This window comes from Monodon monoceros, unplaced genomic scaffold (assembly GCF_005190385.1).
Source record: "Monodon monoceros isolate NGI ecotype Baffin Bay Population unplaced genomic scaffold, NGI_Narwhal_1 Super_Scaffold_14, whole genome shotgun sequence".
Taxonomy (NCBI): domain Eukaryota; kingdom Metazoa; phylum Chordata; class Mammalia; order Artiodactyla; family Monodontidae; genus Monodon; species Monodon monoceros.
This window is the reverse complement of record NW_021703770.1, coordinates 4,896,792-4,924,252: the sequence shown is the minus strand read 5'-3', so window position 1 is coordinate 4,924,252 and position 27,461 is coordinate 4,896,792. Positions and strand designations below refer to the sequence as shown.

The window sequence follows — 27,461 nt, the reverse complement described above, 5'->3', positions numbered from 1 at the left end:
AATTGTATGTTTAACTTTTTAAGAAACTGCCCAAACTGTTGTTCGAAGCAGTTCTACCATTTTAAATTCCCACCAGTGGTGCACGAGGATTCTTAAGGATAATTTTAACCAAAATGTTCAAGACCTCTACACTGACAACTATTAATAAAACATTGCGGGCTTCCCTGGTGACGCAGTGGTTGAAGAATCCGCCTGCCAGCGCAGGGGACACGGGTTCGAGCCCTGGTCCGGGAAGATCCCACATGCCGCGGAGCAGCTAAGCCCGTGTGCCACAACTACTGAGCCTCCACTCTACAGCCCACAAGCCACAACTACTGAACCTGCTCTCTACGGCCTGCAAGCCACAACTACCAAAGCCCACGTGCCTAGAGCCGGTGCTCCACAACAAGAGAAGCCACTGCAATGAGAAGCCCGCACACCGCAACGAAGAGTAGCCCCCACTCGCCACAGCTAGAGAAAGCCCACGTGCAGCAACAAAGACCCAACGCAGCCAAAAATAAACAAATTTTTTAAAAACAGTTGCTTATAGAAAGTAGTGAAGACCAAACTAAATGGAGAATACCCCATGTTTTTGAATTGGAAGACTCAATATTCATAAAGATATCAATGCTCCCTGAAATTATCTGTAAATTCAGTACAATTCTAATCAAGACCCATGCAGGCTTCTCTCTCTCTCTCTCTCTCTCTCTCTCTCTCTCTCCCCCTTCCTCTCTCTCCCTCTCTTTTTTTTTTTTTTTGGTGCAAAATGACAAGATGGTTCTAAAATATGTGGAACTTCAGAGGACCTGGAATAGCCAAAACCTTGATGACGAAGAACAAATTTGGAATACTATACTGACTTCCAGATTTATAAAACCACAGGAATCAACACGCTGTGGTACTATGAAAGGATAGATCACAGGTCAGTGAATATCCACAAATGGACTCGCACTTAATTGCTTTCAAGGGCTCCAGAGCAATTCAGTGGGTGAAGAATTGTCTCTTCAATAAGTAATGCTGTAACAATTAGATGTATGTGTAGGTGAGGTTAGCTTTGATCGCCCCCCCGCCAAATACACGCACCACCCTCACACGATTTAGGTGGTTCGTGACTTCAGGTTAAAAGTTAAATTTGTAAAGCTCCAAGAAGAACATATCGAAAAAGACACAAATCACAGGAGAAAAAAATTTACAAATTTAACTTCATGAAAAGTTAAAACATCTCAAAAAAAAAAAAGTTAAAACATCGTGTAATCAGAGGACATCATGAAAAAATACATAGACAAGCCACAGCCAGGGAAAACGTATCTGCAACACACACATATCTGACAAATGATTTTTATGTAAACTATATAAAGAAACTGTACAGCTCAATAAGAAACGCATAAAAGTGTATATATTCAAATGGCCAAGAAGAATATGCAGAAGTGCTCAAAATTACTGGTCACCAAGGAAGCGCAAATGCAAGTTGGAACCGCATCAGGACACGCTGCCCTCCCGCTAGAATGGCTGAAACAAAATTGTCGGCAGCACCAAACGTTGGCATAGTTACAGGGCAACTAGAACTCTCATACGTGCGTGAAATGCCGCAACTGTGGAAAATTTGGTAGTTTCTCTAAAAAAGTTAAACATATCTCTACCCTGTAAACCAGTAATTCCACTCCTAATAATTTTATCCTGGAGAAATGAGACTGTGAATCCAGGAAAAGCTTTATGTAACAGTGTTCAGCGTAGCTTTATGTGTAACCGCCCAAAGCTGGAAACAGCCCAGATGCCCTTCCACAGAGGAATGAACTGTGATGTATTCATGTGAGGGAATGCTACTCAGCAATAAAAATGAATAAAGTCGTGGTCGCTGCAGTAACACAGATGAAACCATAAGAAAACTTTTAAAACATACTTCCTACAAGGCCTTCAGTGTGAGTGAGTTATCGTTTCGTAGTTACCCACGTAACTGTCGCTCATAGTACATGAACGTTTTAGTAGGCGAAACAGGAGGAGAAGGGAACAAACAACGTGGAACGATCCTATGAAGGGAACTGACTTGGTATGTGCTGGTACTAGCTAGTCCCTCGCGCAGGCCATAGCCTCAGTCTGGGTTGCCTGAGGAGGGTGAGCCTGATACCAGGCTCAAGAGTTTCCTAAGCCAGTTTGTCCTTACAGACCAGGGTGGCTCTCCGTACCCTCCACCACCATGGGGCCCCACCCAACGCCCCCTTAACTCGTGGAGCGCCAGTAGTCTGCTTGCAGTCTGCCCCGTCTCCACTTGGAGCCGTTTCCTGTCATTTCTTCATACTGTAGCCAGAATGATTTTTTCCCCCAAATGTGTTATGATTCTGTGCTGTCATAATACCATAATACCCTTCATAACTGCAATTTTATATTGAAGTAATTCTCTGATCAATGTCTGTCTTCTTTAAATTTCTTTACTGTCATAACCCTCGGTTCCTATCCCAGGGCTTGAAACATAGAAAAAGCTTAATAAATATTTGTTGAATAAATATGGGGAGGTAGAATTTTACGTCACATCAGTAATTTTAAAACAAAGTAGGTGTTCCTATCTGAATTTCCTAGTGTTGAATTGGAATTTATATACAGTTGCTATAGGTAGTATAGTTTAAATTGTTTTAATTCTGCTTATTTGAAGAGTGAGACTGAATCATTTGATATGCAAACTGATGCAAGTTACTGTGCCACCGGGGTCTCCAGAAGCACTGAGACAAGGGTGCTGACCGTCCCCTACAAAGTCACATGGGTTCCTTCCACACTCATATATGTATTTCACATACATAAATAGTGTAGATCACACTCAAATATCCTTAAAGAGTAATAGACAATGGCTTTGAAATCTAACTATTCAAAATCTAGCTAACCGATCGATCGGAAATCTCCCAGAAAGGATACCTCAATATAGCAGGTGGAGAAGTTGACTGAAAAAACAAATTCAAGATGCCACAAATAAATCTCATTAACAAATGATCCCATGAAATACTGTAAACTGCTCATAAAGTGTTGATGGGCTGTTTTCAAATGCTCTTCAAAGAGCCAAAGAATCCAGTATTGAAAGCTGACACGCCTTGGCACTCAGTGTCGTTGGACTAAGAATCCAGTATTGAAAGCTGACATGCCTTGGCACCCCGTGTAGTTGGACGTGGGTACGGACAGAGAGAAGTACTAATAAATAGGCCAGTGAACCCAATGTCCATTTTGTTCTCTGTCCAAAAATCTTTCTATGTTTTTTAAACTTGTAGGTACATATTTCATTGGTTAGAGATTAATTCTCAGCAGCCTTCCCAGCCTCCTTCTGAATGGTGACTCATCCCTGACCCCCTTCCCACTCTCAAGACTTGCCCGGCAGTCTGTGGTGGCAGTCACGTTCTGTCACGTTCCAATTTGCAGTTTTGATACTTCATGCAAAGAATTCTCAATAAAATTTCTTGGGATGTCTAGTGATGATATATGTTACTGGGAAATTTTTTAATTATCTTTTTGCCAGAAAAGTGTTATAAAAAATAAGTCTGTTCCTTTCTGGTTTTTTCATAAGAAATTTTAGTTCTAAATGTTGGTGTTTCAGAGAAATTAAATCATTGTTGAAAGTAACAGCTATAGTAGAGATACTGAAGCTTGATTCAAAGACAGGTCTAACCTTGAATCGCAGCTCGGTCATTTAGCGTGTGACCTGGAGCCAGCCACCAGTGAACCCAGTGGATCCTTGTGTTTAATTAATAAAGTGAGTGGACGAAATAGCACTTACTTTCCTGAAAGTTAAAATTATGAAATTGCAGAGAACTGTGCAAATAGAAGGAAATTATTAGTTCCTGTTGGTATTTTTGTTAGACTTGTATCCCTGAAGGTACATTCCTCACTCTAGCAAATAAGCAGAAATAGATTGTATAACATCCAAATAAGACGGTGGGACAAATATTACTCATTTAGAAAGAACCTCTACTTCAATAATATTGGTAACAGCTGTCCGTGAATAAGAGCTTAATATATGTATGTAACACATTATCTTATTTAAACCTCACAACAATCTCATGAAAGATTTACTTTTAAACCTGTTTTACCGATGAGAAAACTGAGTTAACGTTGCCCAAGCTTAACACACAGAGGTACATGCTGGAGCCTAGATTCTGACGATGTGTTTGCTTGACTCCAGAGCCTGGTTCTTAACTATTAATTCTATATCGTCTTCCAAAATTATTATAATAAGACAAGAAACTGCTGAAAAGTGAAGATGAGTATACAGAGTAAATTTAGCATTGCATACACATCACATCACAGCCTCGGTACGTGTTGCTGTGAAACACACACCCTGAGTATCACTGAAGCCTCTTTGCGTGTGTGCCTGCCTCAGGTGTGCGGGAAGAAGAAAAAGACACAGAGTGAACTGAAGAGACTCGTGTAGACAAAACTCTTTTCCTTTTGCTCTTTCATTTTTCTTGGAATATAATCAAAATTCATAGTTTTTAAAAATGGTATAGAACCATCTGCAATCTTCTAAGCACCTTTTGATAGAAATAGCACGACAGAGTGTTACAGCTAGAGAAGAGCAGCTTACAGAGTGCTGTTAAAGTAAGCGCAACTGGATATCTCTGCAGCAGAAAAATACAGATACTCAACATCCCTCATTTCAGAATTCTTGCACCACCTTTTAGGACTGGGATAAGCTCTGAATTAACCATAAATTCAAACGAATTAGAGGTTTTTGTCTCTCGTGCAAGAATGTTAACAGCTGCAGAGTAATGGAGAACTCTTTGTGGTTACTAAGGACCCAGGCCTCTCCCTCTGTTTTCACTGTGCTCACCCTTGCCTTGTGTCCTTAGGCTCACCTCGGTCTCAGGGTGGCTGTCACGGCCCCAGCCACCAGGCTGGGGTTCAGGCAGGAAGAAAGAGGAAGAGGAAGCCATACCTCCCGGGCGGGTCAGCCTTCTGTTAGGGAGTTTCCTGGAAGCTTCACTTCCTGAAGCTGACTCCTATCTCGTTGGTGGCCTGATCTGCAGAAATGGGCGAGAAGCGGGGTTTTGTGGATTGATATGTTATCACTAGCACTTCACCCTCAGTCTTACAAGGAGTCTTTTGGTAAGAAAGAAAGGGAAAGTGCTCACTAAATAGGCAGTAACTGCACATTGATCCTTCCCTTTTAACATACATGTTAGCTTTCTTCTTCTAGATTTGTTTTCCTTTTTCTGAAATATAATGTACGTACAGCAAAGAGCATAAATTCACACTTACCTGAAGCATGTACATAGCTGAGTGAATGTTTCCAGAGTCACGCACGTCACCAAGAGAGCGATTCCAGCGAGTGTAGGGATTGGTAGTTAAGTTAGACAGTGGCGAGTGTAGTGATTGGTAGTTAAGTTAGACAGTGATGAAAGTCACCTGGGGGAGTGGGAGAAACTAGCCTCGCATCCTGACTCCCCGGCACTGTGGCCAGTCGCTGCTTTCCCGTCCCCGAGGCAGACCGAGTGTTGTTCTGTTTGGGATGCTTTTCTCTTCCTTATTGTCTGGCTCTTCTCTTAGGTGGCAGTTTAGATCCCAAAACAGGTTCAGGCACCCCACCCCTGAGTTCCTTCAGAACTCTGGGCTTCTCGGGATCACAGTACTCCACTGGCCTATTTACGGTTGTCTGACTTGCACACTAGACCAAACGTGTTTTATCACAAAGACCGGATCCTGTTCACTGCTGCAGCCCCAGTGCCCAGCACATGGTAGGTGTTCCAGAAATATCTGCTGAACGGGTGTTGAAACAAGGAGATATCTGAACTTCATACATTCCTGCCAAGAGCATCCTTCTCAAGAGAGTGTAAGAAGTGAGAGTTTTCTCTCTTAAATGGTGGGAAAATGTTGGTTTTAACCTAAATTTATAAAATAGAGATGATACCAGATTGCGAGTTCGTTTTAAATATGAGAGAATTTGTGTGGAGTACCTCGCACAATAGAAGGCTCCTACTAGGCATTTGATAATATCTAATAGATACTATTTGATAGTGTCTGTTATTAGTATTATGTTAGCTAGCTCTTGCTTGCATGCCTCTGCCCACCACCCGATGCTAGTAGTTGACGTAGGTCCTTTAAGTTAGGTTTGCCAGTCGCTGCCGAGGCACGTGCTTCAAACTGCTGTGTGATGTCTTCCTGAGTGGTCTCTCACAGGAGGTGGTACTCTCGAGCTCTGAGGAGAACAGAATACGAGAAAAGGATTCTGAGTGTCTCATGAGAGATTAAGGTTAAACATGGAACTTTCTGGCAGGCCGGTCCATGTGTGTTACTGTGACAGGTTATTCAGACTCTATTTCTGAAGTCTCTGAAAGCGCGAGGGAATCATTCTCTCAGATGGTTGAGACAGTTTGGCCTGAAGCCCGGAGGATGGATCACATGACTTCTCAAGGCCGATTTCTCCCCTTTGATCAGGCAAGTACCAGTAAGTTCCTGCACTTTATAGTGAGGTCAGATTGAGAAGTTTTTCACGCTAGAGGTGGAAGATCCACCGTACCGCGTGTCTCTGATTCTCTGGCAGACCTACGTTAACATTTAAAATCTCTTTATTTGACAAAGTAATTGTTCCATCTGAAATGAGGCTTTGCAAACTGAATTACAGCCCCAGGGTTAAGAGCAGTCGCCACCGTTTATTCTGTGCAGAGGAAGTGGCCGGCGGCGAGGGGCGCTGTGTGCGAGCCCACTGAGTCACAGCTCACTGCCCGTCGCCCTGTCACGGGAGGCGCCGCTGCACTCCCCACCTCCTGGGCAGCACACGCGTCATTCACTCGTCCCTGTCACTGTTCTTCTTGAGCACCTTTCACGTTTCAGACGCCTGTAGCAGCGGCAACTCAAAAAGACTCAGCTGCCTGTCCAAGATCACACTACTTCCAAATGGAAGAACAGATTCAAAACTAAGTGAACCTTTAACCCGGGATCCGAGCTCTCTGTCCCTTTGCACGTGTTCCCTAAGGGATCGCATCCTGCCTCGTGGTTTGGAGTACCTTCTATATGGTGATGACTGCGGAGTCACGTGTCCGGTTCAGACCTCTCCCCTGACCTCTCCATTTCTCTTCCCAGCTGCCTCCCGGTGGCCTCCTCTGGGAGGTCTGGGAGGCCCGTCAAACCTGGCCTCTCCCAGGCCAGACTCCTGATGGCTTCCCACCCAGAGCGCTTTCTGCCTCAGTCTTCCCCATCTCAGGAAGTGGCAACATCGTTTCTCCCTGGAGCCGTGGAAACGTCCAGTAACTTCCCATCTTACCCAGGATAAAGAAACCAAAGCCTTTCAGTGGCCTGCGTGACCCTACATGACTCACCCCTGCCTCCCCCTCATCCCCTCTGCTCCAGCTGCGCTGCCTTCCTGGTCCCAGATGGACCAAGAACGTGCCTCCCTAGGACCCTGGCACTTGGTAGTCCCCAGCCCAGGATGCAGTCCCTCAGGTGGCGTCTGCTGTGTGTGATCAGCTGTGTCACATCTACTGACCAGTCACATGACAGGCCTGAGAATTGACCATTGAATTTAGCAACTTGGAGTTCATTGGTTACCTTGACAAGGGATGAAAATTTTAAGAACAGTAGTGGGGATGATTGCAGTGTATTGGAAAGCATGGTCAGCATAATCCTTTTGAGGGAGGGAGTGAGACTAGAGAGAGGAAATTGTAGTCAGAGTGGAATATACGAAATTGGAGCGAGGTGGGGGAAGACTGAAGTTATCAGTATGACAGGGTCTAGGATGTGACCTGGGAATTGGTGGCTAGAGGAGACTAGAGACAGGATCAGTGGACAAGAGTGGTCCAGGGACTCGAGAGACCAGCTTGTTTGAAGGATTGTCTGCCTGCATATGGAAAGCACCAGGACTTAGGACAGCGATACTGTCGGGAGGTTCAGAGCTGGGTGTTTGTACGGCGGCGTGGAGCATCGTGGTTAGAAGTGGCAGTGGTGTGTCTGCAGGGAGGCGGTGGTCGCAAAGAGAATACTCACCCTTCCCGCGCTCCCAGTGGTATGTGGGCTGTGGGGCATAAAAGAAGAGGGTGGGGCTGCCAGGTAAGAGCTGTCATTAGAGGAGAAGCAAGTTTCCATTGAGGAAGAAGGTAAGAGAATGTCCAAAGAGGAGGCTGAGAATATGTAAGGTGTTTTGCCCACGATGAGCCATGAAGGAATTCCAGAGGGCACGGCCGGGATGGAGATGAGGACAGATGGGGGTGGGCAGAACTTTACAAGTACTGGAGATAAAGAGCAACTAGTGGTCTAGAGTTCCCTGAGCTGCACAAACACAAGAAAGGGCCTAATGAGATTAGTTCCAGTGACTTTAAACTAGAAATTCTGGAGAGGCTTGAAGAGGTTGAAGGGATATGGGACAGATTCGTGTCAGGAGTTCCTTCTTAATCCCGTTCGTGGAGACAGGGTGATGTGGGAACCCGGAGTCTCTGTCCTCCTCTTGGAACGCCTGTCGATGGCCTGGGGAGACGTGGACTTGGTCCCAGTGCTGCCGTTTGCTCCTTGACCCCCCGTGTTTCCGTCCACTGCCGGGCCTGTTTCCTGACTCTGGTTGATGGGATCGAGAACCTCCAGGAAAGCCAGGAATTATGCTGAACGTTTGGACTTCCTTCACCCCCTGATACGGGGTAGAACGCAGAGGACAGATAGAAGGCCTGGGGAGACGTGGCCCTGGTGCCAGTGAGGGGAGCCCATTCTTGATCTATTGAGGGAGGGGGCTTCCCTTGACCCCTTGTGATGGAGTTGAGGCATGGTCAGCCTAACGTGTTTTCTTGCATGTTATTAATATTGTAAGTGTTGTACACATAAATGAAGAAATTTTTAGAATTTTTCCCCTTTGCCATATGTTGGGTTTTTAGTTTATCCTTGGGAAATAGGACACGTCTTTGGTTAATAGACGTTTGAGGTGCGCGAAATGAAATGCTGCAAAAGCAATTCAGATGGAACTGACAGGTACGAGAATGGGGCTCAGCTGCTCCCAGCTTCTTGGTTTGATGACAGTCTTGAAATAAATAATCAGAAACTGGGTGAAATGTTAGCAAATGTCAGTTTAAAGTTTTCACTTGTCAAAACTAAGATTGTCTTATCACCAAACCATTGCAGGACCAAATTATGCTACCTTTTATTCTCCTGTTCATTGGGAAACATTCTTCACCCCTGATTTTTTTATGCTGAACCACGTTAGAGCACTTCGTGGATGGATTTCCGGTCGACACTGATGTTCATTCCTGCTCACTTCGTTTAATAAAGAGGACTTAGTTTGGTCAGAAGGCAACTGTTTGATTCCTGTTTTTAGGTCTCAGTACCTGTCACTGACGGTTCCAAGTTAAACAGTGGGGACCTGTCTCAGTAAAGAGAATTCTTTTCAGTTTTATGAAGAGGTCACTGTCATTGTTTCTGTGCAACGAAGAGAAAATTTTAAAGAGCATCGCAGCTTCATTTGTCTAAGGAGCCATTATGATGTAACTTCTGACCTTTGGAAAGAAGACTGAGGTTCACTTAATTTAGTGCTGAGTTTTCCAGAAGCAATAGCCAATTTATTTTCAACAAAATGAGAATTTATGTTGACTGCTTGTGTCCAGATGCTGTACATGAGCCACGGAGAACGTTAGGGCTGCTCTGCCCAGAGTCTGGGCAGTCCAGCGCAGGGGGATTCGGCAGGGGGAGGGGCACTCAGACTCAGTGGGAGGGTGGGCAGCTGCCCCAAGTCTGCCCAGACCTGGGAGGCCCAGGTTTTAGACTCAGATGTCTTGACCCGTATTTGGCAATGACATTTTATCAAAAGTTTCGCTTCTAAATTTCTATCCACAAGACGAGAAAAACCTTCTACTTTTAATAGCGGTTCTCATATTGAAAGCTATTAAATCTTAAGAGGTAGGGATGCCGTATTTTTTTGCTGTTGCTTGTTTTTGCTGGATTTTTTTCCTTCTTGAATATGAAGGTCTCTCTGTTCCTTTTTCAGCTAGTCCCTCTTTTCTTCTCGCCATAAATGTGTATAATACGTGGATGGAAAATTAGGACTACAGAAAGGGAGAGGAGGAATTTGAGACCAGAGAGAGAAGTAGGCAGTTAGAATTTGCCGTGATCGTATGGCGTTGGGTTTCGCGTGGACCCTGACTTCTGTCTCCGAGCATGAAGAGGGATCACGTAAGCCCCAGGGGAGCGAATAGGACATTCTGGAAGAGTGGCAGAGCAGGTGGGAGTCAAGCAGGAACCACCGGATTAAGGGGGCCGGGCACGGCGAGCGCCGCCCGCCTCTAGCGTGGGTAGGTGCTCAGCACAGGGCAGAGGCGCGTCCTGAGCCTTGAGCACAGCTGCTGCCCCATGAGCTGTGTGACTCTGGGAGGGGGGCACCCTCACTGAGCCTCGTCTGTAGAAGCACAGAGATTCCACGTAGACCCATGGGCTCGTGCCTGTGGAGAAGCTGTCAGGACGGCAGGGGTCCAGCTCAGGAAAGTCCACTCCTCTCAGGCTCCCTTCCTTTTCCCGGGGTTCTCTAGGAGTGAGTGCCAGCTCTCAGCTGTCCTCGGAAAAATTGCAGATCGCCCCCTGGTCTAATAGGTCAGCCGTGGGAGGGACTGCTCTGTTCCTGGGCTCCAGTTAAAGCAGCCAGCGGGAGCCCCCAGCACACTCCAGGCCGGAAAGCTCACACCGTCACCGGCCTGGTGCAGTGTATTGATTAGCTTCTGAGGACGTGATGAAACCAGGATAACAAGAATCTGGCCTGTGTTTGCACATGGAGGAAGCGTTCTGTGCTGAGGAACATCCCAGCGCAGGCCTTTTATCAATGCTTATTCACCCTGCTTAACACGACTCCTTACAGACGCTCAGCTTGCAGCCCGCTTCCGCCTCTGTGCCTGGCACGCCACGCCCACCGCTCACCCCGTCTTCAGCTTCACCAGGGCTCTCAGAACATGCTCAGGCATCGCCGTCTTGTCCGGACACAGCAGAGGGTGGAGGTGCCCCTTCCTCTGTACCCAGGCACTCAGTTCCTGGAGAGCGAGGGCCCGTGGGGGCCAGGAGAGGGGTGAGACACGGAGGAAGGGCTGTGATGGGGACACACCCAACCCTGGGAGGTGGCAGTGTGCTCTGAGGAAGCGGCAGTTAGGCTAAAGGGTGGGTGGGAGGCGCTTGGAAGGAGAGGGAAGGGGAACATTTCTGGCAGAAGGAGGCGCCATCCCCACAGGCTTGAGGCAGAGGGGCACGCAGCTCTCCGCCTCGGGCCCTTTCCCTCATAGGACCTGCCTCCTTGGGCTGTAGTCAGTGGAGTTGAGGATTAGCCTCTGGTGATATTTACCTGAGAAACCAAAGGTGGGAGGAGAGAACCAGGTGTGGGTCTCGCCGGTTGTGTCGCCTGTATGTTCCCTGTGAGATTTTAGGCTGGCCTGCCAGCTGTTGTGATCTGCAGTATCCTTGCCTGTAAGATGGGCACGGCAGCCCTGCTTTCTCACCTCAGGAGCTGAGGTGACGGCTGCTCGGAGCTGGTGCAAGGCGACACCCACAGCATGGATTTTAGTACTCACTCCGTGGCTTCCTAGGGCGTTGCTGAGCTGAGCTGGATCATTTTCCATTTTGATTAGAATTTCTTACTTGATTGCATCAAGTTGGAATAATGAGAATGTTTATTTCCAGGACAATCCAAGATAACAAATTCAGGATGATTGTTTCCCTACAAAATTAAGAAGAGTGGGAAAGGGGAGAGCAGGAGAGAGTGCGTGAAAGCCCTCCTCCGATACTCAGAATAGCATTAGAAACTGGATCATACCCGCCGTGGTCGAGTCATCCAGATTTTCCACAGATTCGTTCCTGTAAAAGGTTATGCCTAATTCACATACTTCGTGTGTGTGTGTGTGTAGCCTGTTTTGCATCATCTACAGAATGGCCGTGGTGCCAGACCCCCTCCCTCCCGGTGTCTCAGGGATGTTGCGCCTTGGAATACAGCTGTGCCTGTGCTTTGGAAAGATTCCTGGCCTCTGTCCTCACAGACTTGGCCAGGGCCGGTGACTGGACCGCAGGGGCCTTTCCCACCCCTGTCACACACAGTCCTCCTGCTGGGCAGCCACTCCCGATGGTAACGGGATGGTGCTGGGCAAGTAAAACGTTTCATCCCGTAATGTTGTTACTTTATTGTAAAGTGAACTGCCCACGGGTCACACAGCATCGAGTTGTCTGGTCCGTAGGTTTGTGCCTTCCGTGAACTTTGCATCAGTTGGAAAGAAGCCGTGGCTGTCCTTCCTCCTGTCCCTCACACGAGCCCAGCCCAAGTTCCGGGTGCACAGGCTGTGATTGTCCACCGCACATGCGTCTCCTCTCAGGCCACAGGCCTCTGTCTTCTCTGCGGGAATTCCTTTCAGTGTTTATCCCTACCCTTTATTAGTTATCTTTAAGTTTTAGAATTCTTCCTCGAGTATGATTTAAACTCACAGGCAAGTCAGTGTGTCCTAACTGTGTTTTCGTCTTTCTCTGCTTGTCTCGTTTTGTTCGATACAGTGGTGCTGATTACTATGATTATGGACACGGACTCAGTGAAGAGACTTACGATTCCTACGGTGAGTAAATGGCCAGAGTGGAGCCGTAAATAGAAAAGGTCATAGAAACAGCTTGAAGATCTTAACTCAGGGGAAATCTCATACAGACCGAAACTGAGACAGCAGCTCCCTCTCGGTTCATCTGTGCTTATCTAGCTATCTTCAGAAGCTCCTTAAGGTTTAAATTTAATTTTTAAAGAGGACTAAAGACTTGCAGAAGATTACAGGAATTCAGATTCTAAACTTAGATTTTCTGTTTGGGATGATTGCCATGTGCTGATTTCCTCACTATTGAACAGTGTGCCAAAGTGCAGACACTTGATAGAATGGATCTCTTTGAAGTGTCTTTGCTTCTTGACAGTAAAGAAAATGAAGCAATTGAGACTACAGCCCTACAGTGATTCCACCACCCCCATCTTTGTATTTTAATTTATTCGCAATCTCAAATCCTCTAAAAACGTTACGGTGAGAATCATTCAGTAAAGGTTACGGAAGCACTGAGCCGGGAAGGAGATGCACGGCTCTCTCAGGCTTACAGGGAGACATCGAAACCCCACTCGTTTCAGTGGGAGCTGGCCGAGATGCCGGGGAACCCACGTCCAGAGTCTCAACATGCAGAAGGACGACAGGTTTAATTAAAAGAATTGGCGGCAGCAACTTAACCATACTAGGAAGCTCCTTTGCCACGGGGCAGGGGTCAGAGAATGTGAAGCTTCAGTCAGTTGCAAAGCTCTGATGAATGCTTCGTGCCCAGTGCAAGTGAATCAGGATTCTCGCTAAATGGATGTTATGACATTTCTCCGAACATAACTGAAAAACCATTTGCCAGTGTTCCCTTTGAAGTGCATTTTGTTGTATCACCTGCCCCAAGCCTTGATGAGCGCACCTTGGTTTTTCTGTTGTTGTTGTTATTCGTAACAGACGCTTAAGAGAAATACCTTGGCTTGCTGAATGCTGTCTACTTAAATTGATGCAAGTTAGCTTGAGGGAATGACGTTGATTGCATGTTTGTATCAAATAAGAGGTCATTTTCAGCGTTTTTTCCTTCACAGCTTTTTTAAATTGGTCTCCATGGAGGCATGGCTTTTAAATCGCTGTGTGTTGCAGCATGGATGTTAACTGCTCGTTGTCAAAGACCCGCAGATCACACTCACTGACGGCCCAGAGATAGGGGGTGATTGAATGTCCCTCTGTTACAAATAACATCGTTCGGTATGGATTTAGTATTAGGATGAAAGCAATTTGACATTATGTCATTGAGATTATTTCATATCCAGGAAGTCTTTTTGAGGCATAACTCTCCACCCAATACAACCTTCATTGACTCTTTGAAGGACCTGTGGAGAACGAGGCATCATTTCCCCCTCCCAAGCTGCCCGTTTCCATTTTGCGCTCCAGTTTGCTCTCCTTTTGCCTTCACAGATTTTTATCTGTGTTTTCTTTGTTTTTGAAAAAGAAATCCAAGTGACCCTTTTCCCATTCTCTTTCCCATCCATAGATGTCTTCAGGTTTAGCAAGAGGCAGTTCAATTTGCTGCTTGAGTTTGCATTTGTTAAATGAGTGGCCGAAAGGAAGTTCCTGCAAAGTTGGTTGCCATTTAAGATACAAAAATTATTTGTCTTCCCAGGCTGGTAGGTTTTGCTAGTGAGAGGACCATTTTCCATTGTGTTCGTAATTTTTTTTTTTTAAAGCGAATTCCCTTGGGCTTTTTTAGGACCTCGGGGGATACATACCTTCAGTATGGCATCTACCGCTGGTTCAGGGCTAAGTTAGATTCTGAAAAATGAAGCCCGTGGGATCCCTGGCAATGGTCTAACTGTGATTGATCTGACTGACTTTAGGGCAAGAGGAGTGGACAAACTCAAGACACAAGGCACCCTCGGCAAGGACAGCAAAGGGCGTCTACAGAGACCAGCCATACAGCAGATACTGACTGTACTGTCTGATGTTGTGACATAGCCAGTCTCCACCAGTCCTGTATACTGTTCAAAGTAATTGTTTTCTATGAACAATCCCTTTTTAAATAAATCAAAATGCTTAACATCTGAATGGATGGAATTTAAAATTACTTTGTTGAAACATCAACCTGGGCAGAAAAAAAAAAAAAAAGACATGTAAAATTTTGTTATTTCCAGTCTGTATATGAAAAAATAGGTCATCAAAAGGAAAAAAAATAACTTTGATTAACTAGTGTTAAACAAAAAAGATAGGTTTACTAAATATGTTAATCCATCCTTTTAACATAAGCCTCACCTTTCATTTTAAAGGTTTCCATAGAAATTTAGTTATTTTATCTTTCAGCCATATGCTAGTTTTTTTTTTTTTTCTCTTGCCAACATGCGTAAAAAGGGAAGCCAATTACAAGTGCAAATAATGTGGTATTCTTTTGTAACTCAAGTCTTGAAATGTTCTGTAGTGTTAAGCAAAGTCTCCTCTTGCTTGATACTAAATAAACTTTTGAAAGAAATTTTGTGTGTGTGAGCTAACAATTTCATGTCTCTCTTATTTAAAAAGGCCTTCATAAATAGTCGTAAACAGGGAAAGGATTCATTTAACAACGCTTGTCAAAAAAGGGTCACACTAAACATTGTACAACTTATTTAAAACATGGTATAAAATTAAATGTACCATTATATACTCACCGTAGATTTAAATGCTGTTTAAAGAGTCCAAATGGTATCAAGCTGCTTGAGTGGCACGTTAAAAACTACGCAAAACCAAATCTTGTTTAAAAACTGGTTTTAAAATAACTACTGATTTTCTGAAAAAGATGTGATCAGTTTTCATCTTGTTGAGCGTTTTTTCACTAGTGCAACTTTGGATTTTTTATGAGAATTTTGGTACCTTAATGAACACCTCGCTCCATGCTGGAAGCAATAAGCACAAAGCTTTTAAAGACATTCTGGCTTGACTAATTGAGGTCGCACTCGCCAAGGCTGAGGATGTGTAACCCTTAAACGGTCTTCATTTTCAAAGGTAAATAAATCAAATAAGATTTTAATCTCACTTAATTTATCTTAATATAACTAATAAAACCAGGGAGGTTACAACTTAGCAAGTTTCATTAGCCATTTTAGAAAGGTTTTAAGATCACCTAAATTCTCATTTTAAAAAGTTTAATTTGTTTTAGTAATCTAAAAAGCCTTAGTTCAGTCAGTTTAATTGGGGCCAATTATTCCCTATTAAACAAATGTAAAACCTCATAACTAGTTGTTTGTAATACATTCTTTGGTTAGTAATTGAGGGCACTTCTTAAAACTGACAAATATTTAATAAAGTTTTTCTTTAATCATTTGGCTAAGTTTTTTTTTAATTGTAGATTATGTAAAGTGTTTAATTTTTATTTCCTGAGGGGTTTCCTTCTCTTTGAGTAAAAAGGTCTTTTCTTTTGTTAGGAAGTGTTGGCCATCTTGGAAAGTGAAAGGAAGGTTGTGTCCGTCCAGCAGACACAGGTGAGTGCCTTTGATCCAGTCATTTGATGTGCTTCTCTGAAGTCGCGCGGAACATCTCCCACACTGTTCCCACCACCAGCACTAGTGACTGTGGCTAACTAACTTCCTGAATGTAAGCAAGTCAGACCCAGGGAGCTCTGCGTGAGCTGCAGAGGTGGGAGGCTCGGCCGGTCACACTGTGTAAGTAACTCCATTACTTTCCTCAGTAAAAACGTAACAGGCTAGTCGGTAGCATGAAAAATTTTTCAAAAGTTATCAAGTGAAAAAGCAGTTTACTGCTAGCGATACTGTCGTCCCAATTTTATTTTATTTTATTTTATTTATTTATTTTAATTTTATTTATTTATTTAGTTTTGACTGTGTTGGGTCTTTGTTTCTGCGCGAGGGCTTTCTCTAGTTGCGGCGAGCGGGGGCCACTCTTCATCGCAGTGCGCGGGCCCCTCACTGTCACGGCCTCTCGTTGCGGAGCACAAGCTCCAGACACGCAGGCTCGGTAGTTGTGGCTCACGGGCCTAGTTGCTCTGCAGCATGTGGGATCTTCCCAGACCAAGGCTCGAGCCCGTGTCCCCTGCGTTGGCAGGCAGATTCTCAACCACTGCGCCACCAGGGAAGCCCCCAATTTTATTTTTAAGAAATAGACTATATATTCTCTCTATATATATTCATAGGCAAAATATTGCATGGATATGCTGGAAATTTTTGGCAGTAGTCATCTTGTGAAAGTATGATTTGTGTATGTGTCCTTTTCTACTTTGAGTTTTGCAAAACAAATTATTGCTTTTAATAAGATAAATATGATAAGGTGTATTTTATAAAATTGTTTCATAAAATTTTAAAAATATGGATCTGTGAAGGAAAGGTGTCCTTAATCAGGTCTCACTTTTTGGATATTCTTGCTTTTGCCTACACCATCAGAAACACTGCTTAGGCCCCAACGTTCCAGAGAATCTTACTTAAGAGTGTGTGTATCTGAGCCCTGCCCCTCACTGGGTGACGCTGGCCAAGGCCCCCTTTGGACTCAGCACAGGGAGGACCTCGCTCATCTCTCGCAGTTGCTCTGAGCATTAAGTGAGGCAGTGTTGTGAGAGTGTGTTGTAACCTGGAAGGTGATAACAGTAACGCAGAGTTTAATTGTTGACGTTGAACATGCATGTTTCGTATGAAGGGAAAATATATGAGCTTTTTTTTCCCCCCTTAACCACCAAAATTAACCTGAGATAATTAAATTACTCTTAGGAAGAAAATAGTTCTCTTCACTCTCATAACTCAAAATAAGTGTTCTGGTTTTTTTGTTTGTTTCTTTTTTGTTTGTTTGTTTTTGGGGGTTTGTTTTTTTTGTTTTGTTTTTTTTTTTTGGCGCTTCTCTTCTTGTACAGAAAGGGAATGTGGTATGTCACATATTTTTTCAATTCGCGATGTTATACTGAAATTTTTTCACTATTTAATAAGTAATTTTTTTTTTTTTTTTTTTTTTAGGAATTGGCATATTGAATAGTAAGTGTAGGTTTCTTTAATCAGAAATTTTGAACAGGTCCCTGGAGGGAAAATCCCCAGATAGTCTTCAGAGCTAATTCATGGGACTTGTTCAATTTTATGTTTATTTTCATTTTATTAAATAATCCACAGCTCCATTGGACTGCAAAAAGGGGGTTGTGAGCCAGAAAGGTCAGGAACCACCAGGAATGCTCTTGGACAGGAGTTCTTCCGCTTGGCTTTCTTGGGCCTCCCTTATTCGGCAAATACTCTACTGAGCCTCATTTCTCCCTGTTTCAGTAGGAGGACTTGCAGACAAGCAGCCTTCTCCTGTCCCTGAGCGCACCCTGCATCCTTCCCAGATCTTTCCCCTGGCCTTTGTCTACCCCCTTGGGATTCGTGTATCTTCTCATTTGACAGCGTTTACTGAGCACGAGTTCCTCCCCAGATGCAAAGGAGGCACCAGGAACACAAAGATCTATAGGACATGGACCTTACGCTCAAGTAGTTCAGCAAGGATGGAGGTGGTAGACGACACACCAGCACTTGCTGCCCCTGGGCCTTTGCCCCTAGAAACCATGCCCATCCTTCAGGACTCGGCCCCACGCCCTCCCTTCCGTGTCTTCAGCAGTGAAACCACGATCCCTCCGTGCTCTCTGAAATAGTGTGCTTAGTTTATACTTCTTCATTTTAGTATTGATACCATATGACTTAGATTGGTTATAAGTTGCCACTATGACCAAGCCTGTGCTTAATCCCTTTCTATAAATGATTTCATTGAATCCTCACAACGATAAGAAGGCGAGTGTCGTCTCCATTTCGTGGAGGAGGACGCTTAGGCTTCAAGAGGTGAGATCACCGTGTAGGACCCCAGGCCCTGTGACTGGGAGAGCCAGTTTTGGACCATCCACTCTGATCCAGAGTCTTTGTCCTAACCGTGCTGTTAGACTGTCGGCTCTCTGGGCTAGCACTCGCTCTCCCGTTAGATTAAAGGCTCCTTGAGGGCAGGGGCTGATTTTTATGTCGCCTTGTATTCCTAGAAGTAAGCCTCACAACACTGAGTGTTGGCAGACGCCCCTCTGTCTCTGTCCCACCCTGCCCCACGTTCCTCCCTCGAGAGATTCTTTGGCTGTAGTTAGGTTCTGAATCTTGCTTTGTTCAAGATATTGCAAGTTGAATAAGTATCAGCATTCATGCAGACACGCTGGCTGAGCGTCTGCTATGCTGCAGGCAGTGGAGACGCAGTGGTGACAACAGTCTGCTGGGGAAGTGGGCCAGTCAGGCGCCAGTGCCTGGGCGGCGACAGATGTAGCGTGGGAGAGACATGGACGCCAGGCGGGGTGGCAGAGGTGGGACGGGTGCCAGCAGGGCTGTAAGGACCAGTAGAAGGCAACCGTGTAGGGAAGGTCTTCTTGGAAGCAGTCGTACCCAGCTCTGTCATTTACCAGCTTTGTCACTTAACCTTCCTGAACTTCAGTCTCAACTGCAGTTTCCCCATCCATACAGTGGACACAATCGTGAAATCTAGCTCAGTAGAGCTGCGAGGATTAGAAGCATGCCTCGCACAAACCTAGGTACGTGCTCTTGCTTGTTGCTTTACGCAGATACTTGGATTATAAGAAAACACAGTTATCTAGGAAATTTCGATTATTTAGGTAATTAGAGAAAGCTGTAGATGAAGCTGTCTGTGTGGGCAAGGGGCACATAATGAAGGACCTTGCAAGTCCTGCTAAGAAGCTTAAATACGGTGAGCCCACGTTGAAATGTAGTAAATACCCTCTTCACCCTTGAGCTGGCCCTGCTGCAGCCCCCTAGGCAGAGGTGGTGCCTTTTTCAGCCTGTGTTCCAGCAGGAACTTTGTACAGACCTGTTTGCACTGGTTATTGATCTGATAGCCAGATGGTGAGAGCCTTAAAAAGGGGGGGCCTAACCTTTCCATCCTTTTGTTCCATCTCTTAGCACAGGATTTCGCAGCCGAAAGTGTTGAGCAAGACAGTGAATGTGAAAGAATGACATTGTCGGTGTGATCAATATGATTCGTTAATAGGCAGTGTTAGGAATGGTTAAGGAATAGTTCACAGAGACCCAAAAGAAGGAAGAAAAAAAATCACTCATGTAAATAGTAATAGTCTAACTCAAAATTAGACAGTGACTCTCGTTACTGTGTACAGAGAGACAGGTCCCAGAATTTAAAACAGATGATTTGATGAAAAAAACTAAAATATAGTCAAAAATCTAATAAACCAAGTTAAGCTGCTTTACAGGTTATATGTGATAAGTATAAATAACTTAGTTATTTTATATGCAAATCATATCTACTATTTATAGTGATGTACTATTTATATTGATTTATATTGTAGGAATAGAAAAGAAAAAATCCATCATTATGTTTAAAATAACAAAATCTACTTGATGCTTGATTCTGTTTCCATCTTTGAGGAAGGTTGTGGAACATTTTAAAATCTGAATTCCATCCTCCGCTTATCTAATGGAAAACCCTTTCCGGTTGAAGCTGATTCTGGATGGGATTCTTGTTCCAGGAACCCGGTTATCTTTCAGGGACCAGCACCGACTGCTGTGCCTGTTTTGCTCATCTTAGTGTGAGTCCTTCCGTGGCTCCCAGCACGCCATCCTGGTCCGGCCTGCGCCTCCAGCTGCTCCCCCACCCGCCGCTGTACCGCTCTCAGCCTTGCTCTGCTGCAGCCTTACTCTCGAATACCCTTCGCGGTGTTTTGGTATCTGTGCCATTGTCTGCCTGAAATCACATTTCCTTACTCTTCTTCCCAGCTCTCAATATAGCTGGTCAGTACAGGTCTGTCCAACTTTGGAGTGAGACTTGAAGCATCACCTCGCTCAGGAAGTCTTCCTTGGCCCAGTGTCTCCACATCTCCCTGGGTGCAGAATCCCTACTGGAGGGCCCTCATCTGCAGAATGGGGTCCTACGATTGACTGTTTACTCTCCTCTCCATCCCCCCCCCCCCCCCCAATGTGAACATCTTCAGTGCAGGTACCATGGCTTAGCACAGCCGTCATGTAGGTGGTGAGTGAAATGAACAAGGTGGCGTGGTGTCTCCTGGTACGGGACAGTGTAGATTAGGACTTCACCGGCTTCATCGGGTCAAGTTAGAGTCATTCTTCCACTGGAAGAGAATTTACCAGGTTGTTAAATGTTGCCGTTCGTATATGCACGTATGTAAGAGCTCACCCGACCACCACGGCAAGATCCACGCCTTTCCTCACCTCCCCACGTCTGCTCACTGCCACACTTCCTAGCACCTAACAGGCTCTCAGAACACAGAGGTGGAACAGATGAGCAGACGCCGCTGTGACGGGCGCGGGGCTGGAGGTGCCCTCCTGAAGCCGATCTCTGCTCACTTGTTGACGTATTTGTCTTTCTCACCAGCAGCACCGCTTCAGGTTCTTCAAAGACGGAACCACGTCTCATTTGACTTTCCGTCCAGATCCCAGCGAGGTGCCTGGTGCAAAGCGGGGGCTGACAGTGCTCATTGAGGGGCGAATGACTGAATGAATTAATGAGCAAACGACGCTGTAATTCTTAAAATACTGACACTGAGCCCTTCTCAATGTTAGTTTGGTTTATCAGTGGAAATGAGATAATTGACTTCTGTAACCATTGGCTTTTTCAGTGGAAAAGGAGAAGTTGGAAAACAAAAACATGCCCTATATTTAGTAGGTGATAGCATGTGCTCGGTACAAAATCCAAAACTTCGGAAAAAGGGTACAATGAAAAGTTGGTCTTAATTCCCACCCCTGCCCTCAAGCACCCAGAGGCAGCTGTTGGTCTTGGGGTTTTTTGGGGTTTTTTTTGTTTTTTTTCAGAGATAGAAAAACATGTGCATTGCTTCTTCACAGACTAATGGTTACTGTTTTTAACATACAGAACAGCACACTTTTTTATACCTGCCTTGTTTCACTTTAGAGTATACCTTTGAGTTCGTTTTCTATCATTTTAAATTCTAAAGGTATGTTTTTCTTTTTATTGGCTGAATAATATTTATATGAACACATCATAATTTAAACAACTGTTGACAAGTAGCTTTGCTTCCAGTGTTTTGCATTTATTAAAGACAGTGCTAGAAAGCACAGCCCTTCATCTCTGTTCTTGTGCACGTTCGCATACATCTGTAGAATAAGTTTCTAAGGTAGATTTATTGAGTCATTACATTTTCTTAGAGTTATTACTGTATTGCTCCCCGTAGAGGTAATGGTGTATCTTAATATGCTTTTCTGAAGGAAACTTGAACCCTCAGTGCTATACTCTCCATCACCGCGTACAACTGTTAGCACCTGCTGGGGGGGCGGTCACACAGAAAACTCACCCGCGCAGAGCGGGTTCACAGTGGTCTTTCCTTCCCACGGAGGTGGGCACGTGGTGGGCTGGATCCCCGTGTGAGCAAGTGAGCGAGGACAGCTCTAGGCACTCGGCTGTGTCCTACAGGGATGGTGAAAGACCAGCCTTCCTCAGGCTCCCGCTGGTCTCCTCACTCCTGGAGCCTCCTTTCACGAGCCGATGGATTCTAAGGCCCACCTGCAGTGGCAGGCCCTGTGCTCAGCACTGTGGACGCACCCGGGGAAGGGGAGGCCTCTGCTCTTAAGGGGCCCACGGCCTCTCTGAGGAAGCCGGCCCCCAGCTGGCCCTTCCATCCGCCGTATCTTTGCCCACCTTCTCCTCTCCTCTGGGTATCCAGAGCCTGCCAGTTCCTCAAGATCTTCTCTCTCTCCTTCTGCCCAGAGAACCCTTGTCTCTCTTCACTCTGAGAGTACTGGCCAGTAACACCCAAGTGTCGAACCCCTAATTCTGATCTGCTGATTGATGTGTGGGTTGTCCTGCAGCCCTGAGAAGTCCTCGGGGGTCAGGAGCAAGGCCGTCATGTGTAATTTAAGAGCACGCAGTCATCAAGCCATTCAAGAAATAGGCATTGATGAATTAAACAGTACCCTAATGGATAGATGCACTCTATTAGCTGTTTCCTTTTTTTAAGTATTAGCCTTTAAAATAACTGTCTGTGTCTGGTTCGTCCTGGCACACCGGTGCCGTGTGCGGGGGCCAAGGCTCACTGTCCCTGGCTCCGCGAGCGGTCGTGACAGGCAAGGTGAAGGCAGAGGGTGCAGAGGCACAGGTCAGGAGCTCTGGCCGAGGAAGGGCGAGGAGGGAAAGGCTTCACAGAGGAGGAGAAACCTGAAGCGGGGTTTACAGTTAAGTCGAAATCTTGAAGCAGACACCGGAGGAGGAGATGTCAGAGTTGCCAGGCTGGTGCAGGTCGTGGGGGAGGAAGGGAGGGGCCTCGTGTGTCTGGGGACGAGTAAGCAGTTGCTGGGAACTAAGGGGCAGGTGCCGGTGGGGGGCGGGGGGGGGGGGGGGGGGGGGGTGGGGCGGGGCTGGGTCACATCACAGGGAGCCTCGAGGATGGTCCCCCTCCCCTCCTCTGCGCATCTGTGACCAGAGCAGTGAGGAGCAAGCGTGGCGAAGGCCGTGTCTTCTCTTGTGATTAGGTTCTGTTTTGTGTTTTGTTTCCTTCTGGTTGCCGCTTGGGTTTTGAAACAACAGTTTTTGTTGTAATTAGCACGTCAGAATATATTGTTCGGTGTTAGTAAATAAAATTTTGTTTAAATATACCTGAAAGCCAAGTCTCTTCTCAGGTGACGGGAAGGCAAGGACAGTGCCAGTGTGTATCCATAGGAAGTCACTGCACATTTTAGTACGGGAGGTTCCGTGTGAAAAGAGGCATGGCCATCCTGAAAGCCTCCTCCTACCCATACATGTCATAACAGGGAGGAGTCTGATCATCACCATACTGTTTAATCACTCATCTGCCTTACTGAACACAAATATTTTATGTCCTTAATCTCTACAATTCTCTTTTGCATTGTTGTTCTCATTTCTATCAAATTTCAGTTTGCCTGCTTCCTCTGCCTAAATCCTGCCATTCCCACCAGAGTGTAAATAATTTGTTACTTGAAGTATACAAATATATACCATTTTCCTCTCTTTCAGGAACTTTCCTTGCAATTATGGACTGCTTAAGAATAATCAACTCACCAACGTGCCTAGTCAGTAAATGAATTCACTTGAGAACTTGAAAATAATCACTTTTTTTTTTTTTTGTACAACTTTGTTTCATGAAATGTTTTATAAAATGGTATGCTTTTTAATTTGGAAAATCTGTTTGAGAAAGGGAAAGAAAGTCAATCTCTTTGTCTCCTCATAACAGGAAAACAAATGATTTGTGTATTGCTTAACAAAGGCTGCCCATTTCAATCTCTTCTACTTTAATATAAACCTAGAAAAACAAAGGCTTGTTATTTCAGCCCAGCTCTAAATTCTGCACACTTGAGAACCATATATGGCTACAACTCACAGCTCACAAGAAGTCAAGCCTCAGCACAAATTCCAGCTTTGAAAATGATTTATCCAACTCAATTATGGACCAATAAATATGAACATGTTATGCCAAAAGTAAGCGGCCACATAAAAGGTTAATTATAAAGGCTTCTGCGAGAAGCAGTGGCGCTGTCAGAATAGAAGCCCGGTTTTCATGCCTCTGTACTTTGTTGTGGAACATAAAGGTCGTCATCCCCATGGACAGTATTACTCAGTTCCTTCTCTTTTCATCACTTACTGGTGCTTTGTGATTTTAATTCAGTACGCCCCGGCAGGATGCGTTTTATTCCTTCTGCTAGAAGCTCACACAACACGCTTCCTAGTCTTGGAATTTCGGAAACAGTCTTGTGCATCATTAAGTTGTCACTTTCTTACCTCAAAGACACATTCCCTCAAGGCGTTCACTTTTTACAGGGTACCGTGTTGGGAGCATTGTGTTAAAAGCACAGAACAACTTCTGATAGGTTTGCTCTTCCTTATCCTCTCGTGATGCACCCTAAAGACATGATCTTCTACTCCTGCAGTTGGCACTTTTGCGTTTGTCAGATACGTGGTTCTCCATCTCAGAAGTGCAAGGAATAAAGGCCCGCGTCCCGGAGGGCCACGGCAGTGCTGCGGTGAGTGGGCGTGGGTGCTCACCAGAGCACGGGCAGCAGTGCCCCTGTGTGGAATTAATCCTAAACAAGCAGGAACTTTAGGATGGGAGCCAGACTGTCGTAAGTGGGGAGGAATTTGAGCTCCCTTTCTGCCTGCAGCCTTTTCCCCTCCTGAGTTGGAGACACAGTCATAAAGCTGCAAGTGAAATCCCAGGGATGCGAACTGTCCAACTCACCTCCTGTCTGTCCCGCTTCTCCCAGCCTCACTCTCACTGCCTTAGTCTTGGCCTCATACTGTGCCACCTGTACCACTTAAGTTCACTGAGCACACATTTACTGAGAGCCTCCTGCATGCTGGGCACCGCCCTGCGTGTGAGAGCACAGGACAGAGCAGAGGGGCTCCTGCCTCGAGGAGCTTACCTCCCAGTGGGGGGAGCCAGGCCATCACCCGCAAACCAGAGGACGCCAGGCAGTGACAGAGCTGGGGGCGACAGAGCACAGTCACGGGAAGAGGGGTTAGACTTGACTTTGGGCCATAGGGGAATAATAAGGTGATGTTTCAGCCGCGACCTAGAAAAGTAAAGAAATGAGCTACGTCAAGACGCTAACAGGTGCCAGGATCCTGAGGTGGGAACACGAGGGCTGGAGGAGCCCCGAGGATGCAGGAAGGAAGTCAGGGTGGGGGCGGGGCCTGGGCGTGGAGGGCCGTCTCTGAGCTTTACTTCAGAGGGACTATCAGGCACACTGAGCCCAAGAGGAACACTATCCATCCGATGTATATCTCAACAGAATCACTTCGGCAACCACGTGGAGAAGCGGCGATAGTGGGGCAAGGTAGGGGGGGACCTGTTAGAAGCCCCTGCGGTGAAGGTCAGAGGGAATGCTGGCATGGCCCGGGGTGGCCACCCTGCAAGTCCTGAGGACTGGCCAGACTTGAGACGCACTTAGAAAGTAGAGCCGATAACACTTAGTCTACAGGTTGGATGTGAGGTACAGAAAAGAAGGGGTTGGATGATGCAAAGATTTTGATCTAGAGCCATTGGGAAAATAGAAACTTCTTTCTGAGATGGGAAGATTGCAGAAGGGACTGTTTAAGATACAGATCTGAAGTTTGAGGGGAGATCTCAGCTGGAGATGGGAATTTGAGAGCCGTTAGAATATAGATGTCTTGTAAAGGTATAGCCTGAGTGTGGACATGAGAGAACAGGCCCAGGGAACATACAACACGTACAAGTCAGTGAGATGGCAAAGAACCAGACCCCAGGAAGGAGCTGCCGGGAGGTAAGAAGAGAACCAAGAGTCCTGCCCTCGACGGCACGTGTAGAGAGGGTTTCCCGGAGGAGGGCCGTGACCCTCTGCTGCAGGGGGCAGGTGACATGAGGAAGACTGGACACGGTAGCCGCGTAGAGGCCGTGCTGGCCATGCTTTGCTTCAGAGTGAGGCCTAGGCAGATTCATGAGAGAATGGAGCAGGCAGACCTCGGAGGTACTGGGGGTTCGCTTCCACACCACGCAGTAAAGGTAACAAACACTGCAGTAGTAAAGTGAGTCACAAAGGTTTTGGTTTCCCAGTGCGTGTAAAAGTTAAGACTACGGTGCAGTGGAAACATGTTAAGTGGGCAACAGCATCATGTCTAAAAAAACAAGATACATACTTTAATTAAAAAAGACTTTATTGCTGAAAAGTGCTAACCATCACCTGACAACGCAGGGTTACCACAAACCTTCAATCTGTAAGAAGCGCAGTACCTGCGAAGCGTAGTAAAGCGAGGTCGGCCTGTGTAGTCAACTCTTCCAAGGAGTTTGCTTTAAAGTATCGCCGGAGAGGGCTGTGGCCTCGAGATGAGAAATTTGAGAGCGTGGGAGAGAGTGAGGGTGCTGGGGAGATGCCCCGACAGGAGCACAGGAGCGGGCGTGGCCGACAGCAGCGCAGATGGCGGGGCTGGGGCCGGGTGGGGAGGTGGGGACAGCTCGGCATATACGCGCACCGGGGCGCCTGCTGCCAGGGCTGTGTGACATCGCCCTTCAGAGGCGCGGCCAGCACCCTTGGGGCACCCGCGGCTTCTCCGATTGTCGCCCAGGCCCTCCGCGATTTGGACCCTACCAACCCCTCCAGCCTGAAATCCCCCCTGCGACCACCATCCTCAGGTGGCTCTAATTCTGTACGCCAGCTGGGGGCAGGGCCTAGCTCCCCACTCGGCCGCCCTGACGCAGCGCACCGTGTGCCCCCGTGCGTCCCCCTCACGGGGGGCTGCTTGAGGCCCTTCGCCCAGACCGTCGGTACCCGTTCATTGCGTTTCACCTCAGCACACGCGTCCTGTCGGCCTGGTCACCTCTCTGCTTGCTCCGTGCTCCCTGCCATTTCAGGACGTGGCAGGGAAAAGGAAATGATGACATACACACAGCTCAGAGCCCCGAGGCCTCACTGCGTGGCCCCCGGGGAGGGAGATCTGGGACCCGTTTGCATCACAGGGATCTGGAAGCGCTGGGATTCTGCCAACTCGTGTGCCTCCTTTAAGACTTGGTGCCGGAAGCTCTGCCCCAGAGACCCCGCCTGGTTGTCACACTGCGTTAGAGTCACTGGCCTCCTCGTGGGCCCTGCGCTGGCTTCAGGGCTCTGCAGGCCCCACTGCATCCCAGGTGACAGTGTCCCCAGCTCAGCCCCGGGCCAGACCCCTAACGGGCTGCGGAGGAGGTGTGAGAGGGTGCGGTTAGCCCTGAACAACTGGACAAAAGTCTTTCGATTTGAAATTCCACTTTACTTTTCTCCAGCTAAGCTGGTTTTGGTCCGTCTCAGCGGGGCTTCCTCCTTGGCCCGTCTGTCAGCAGCAGCTTTCAAGCATGGCAGGCTGAGATAGCCATTCTAGTGTTTGATTTTTAAAGGATCTGAGCAACTTCCCGTGGTTTTAAAAATAACAGCTGATGACTTTTTCAATGTGTATTTAACTGTCTTCAACCCTCAGAGCTAGCTTTTTAAAGGGATGCCTTGGTGGAGTTGTGAAAATCACGACCACGACGCCGAAGGAGCTCTGCTTTCTGCTAGTCCGACGGCCCTGCCT

The 27,461-nt window shown here is 46.4% G+C and overlaps 1 protein-coding gene across 10 annotated transcripts in view; it reads left to right on the top strand.

Annotated features, from left to right (window-relative positions):
- KHDRBS3 (KH RNA binding domain containing, signal transduction associated 3) overlaps positions 1-27,461 on the top strand; it is a 272,767-nt gene that overhangs the window by 173,983 nt on the left and 71,323 nt on the right. For 5 of the 10 annotated variants that reach the window (XM_029222870.1, XM_029222869.1, XM_029222872.1 and 2 more), the window contains 2 exons: positions 12,442-12,500; positions 14,321-14,946. In XM_029222870.1, the coding sequence (XP_029078703.1) occupies positions 12,442-12,500; positions 14,321-14,412 (151 nt within the window). In that variant the 3' untranslated portion in view covers positions 14,413-14,946. Of the gene's footprint in view, positions 1-12,441; positions 12,501-14,320; positions 14,947-15,874; positions 16,223-23,420; positions 23,998-27,461 lie in introns of those variants that run through there. The other 5 variants (XR_003793559.1, XR_003793558.1, XR_003793560.1 and 2 more) reach the window with 4 other exon arrangements.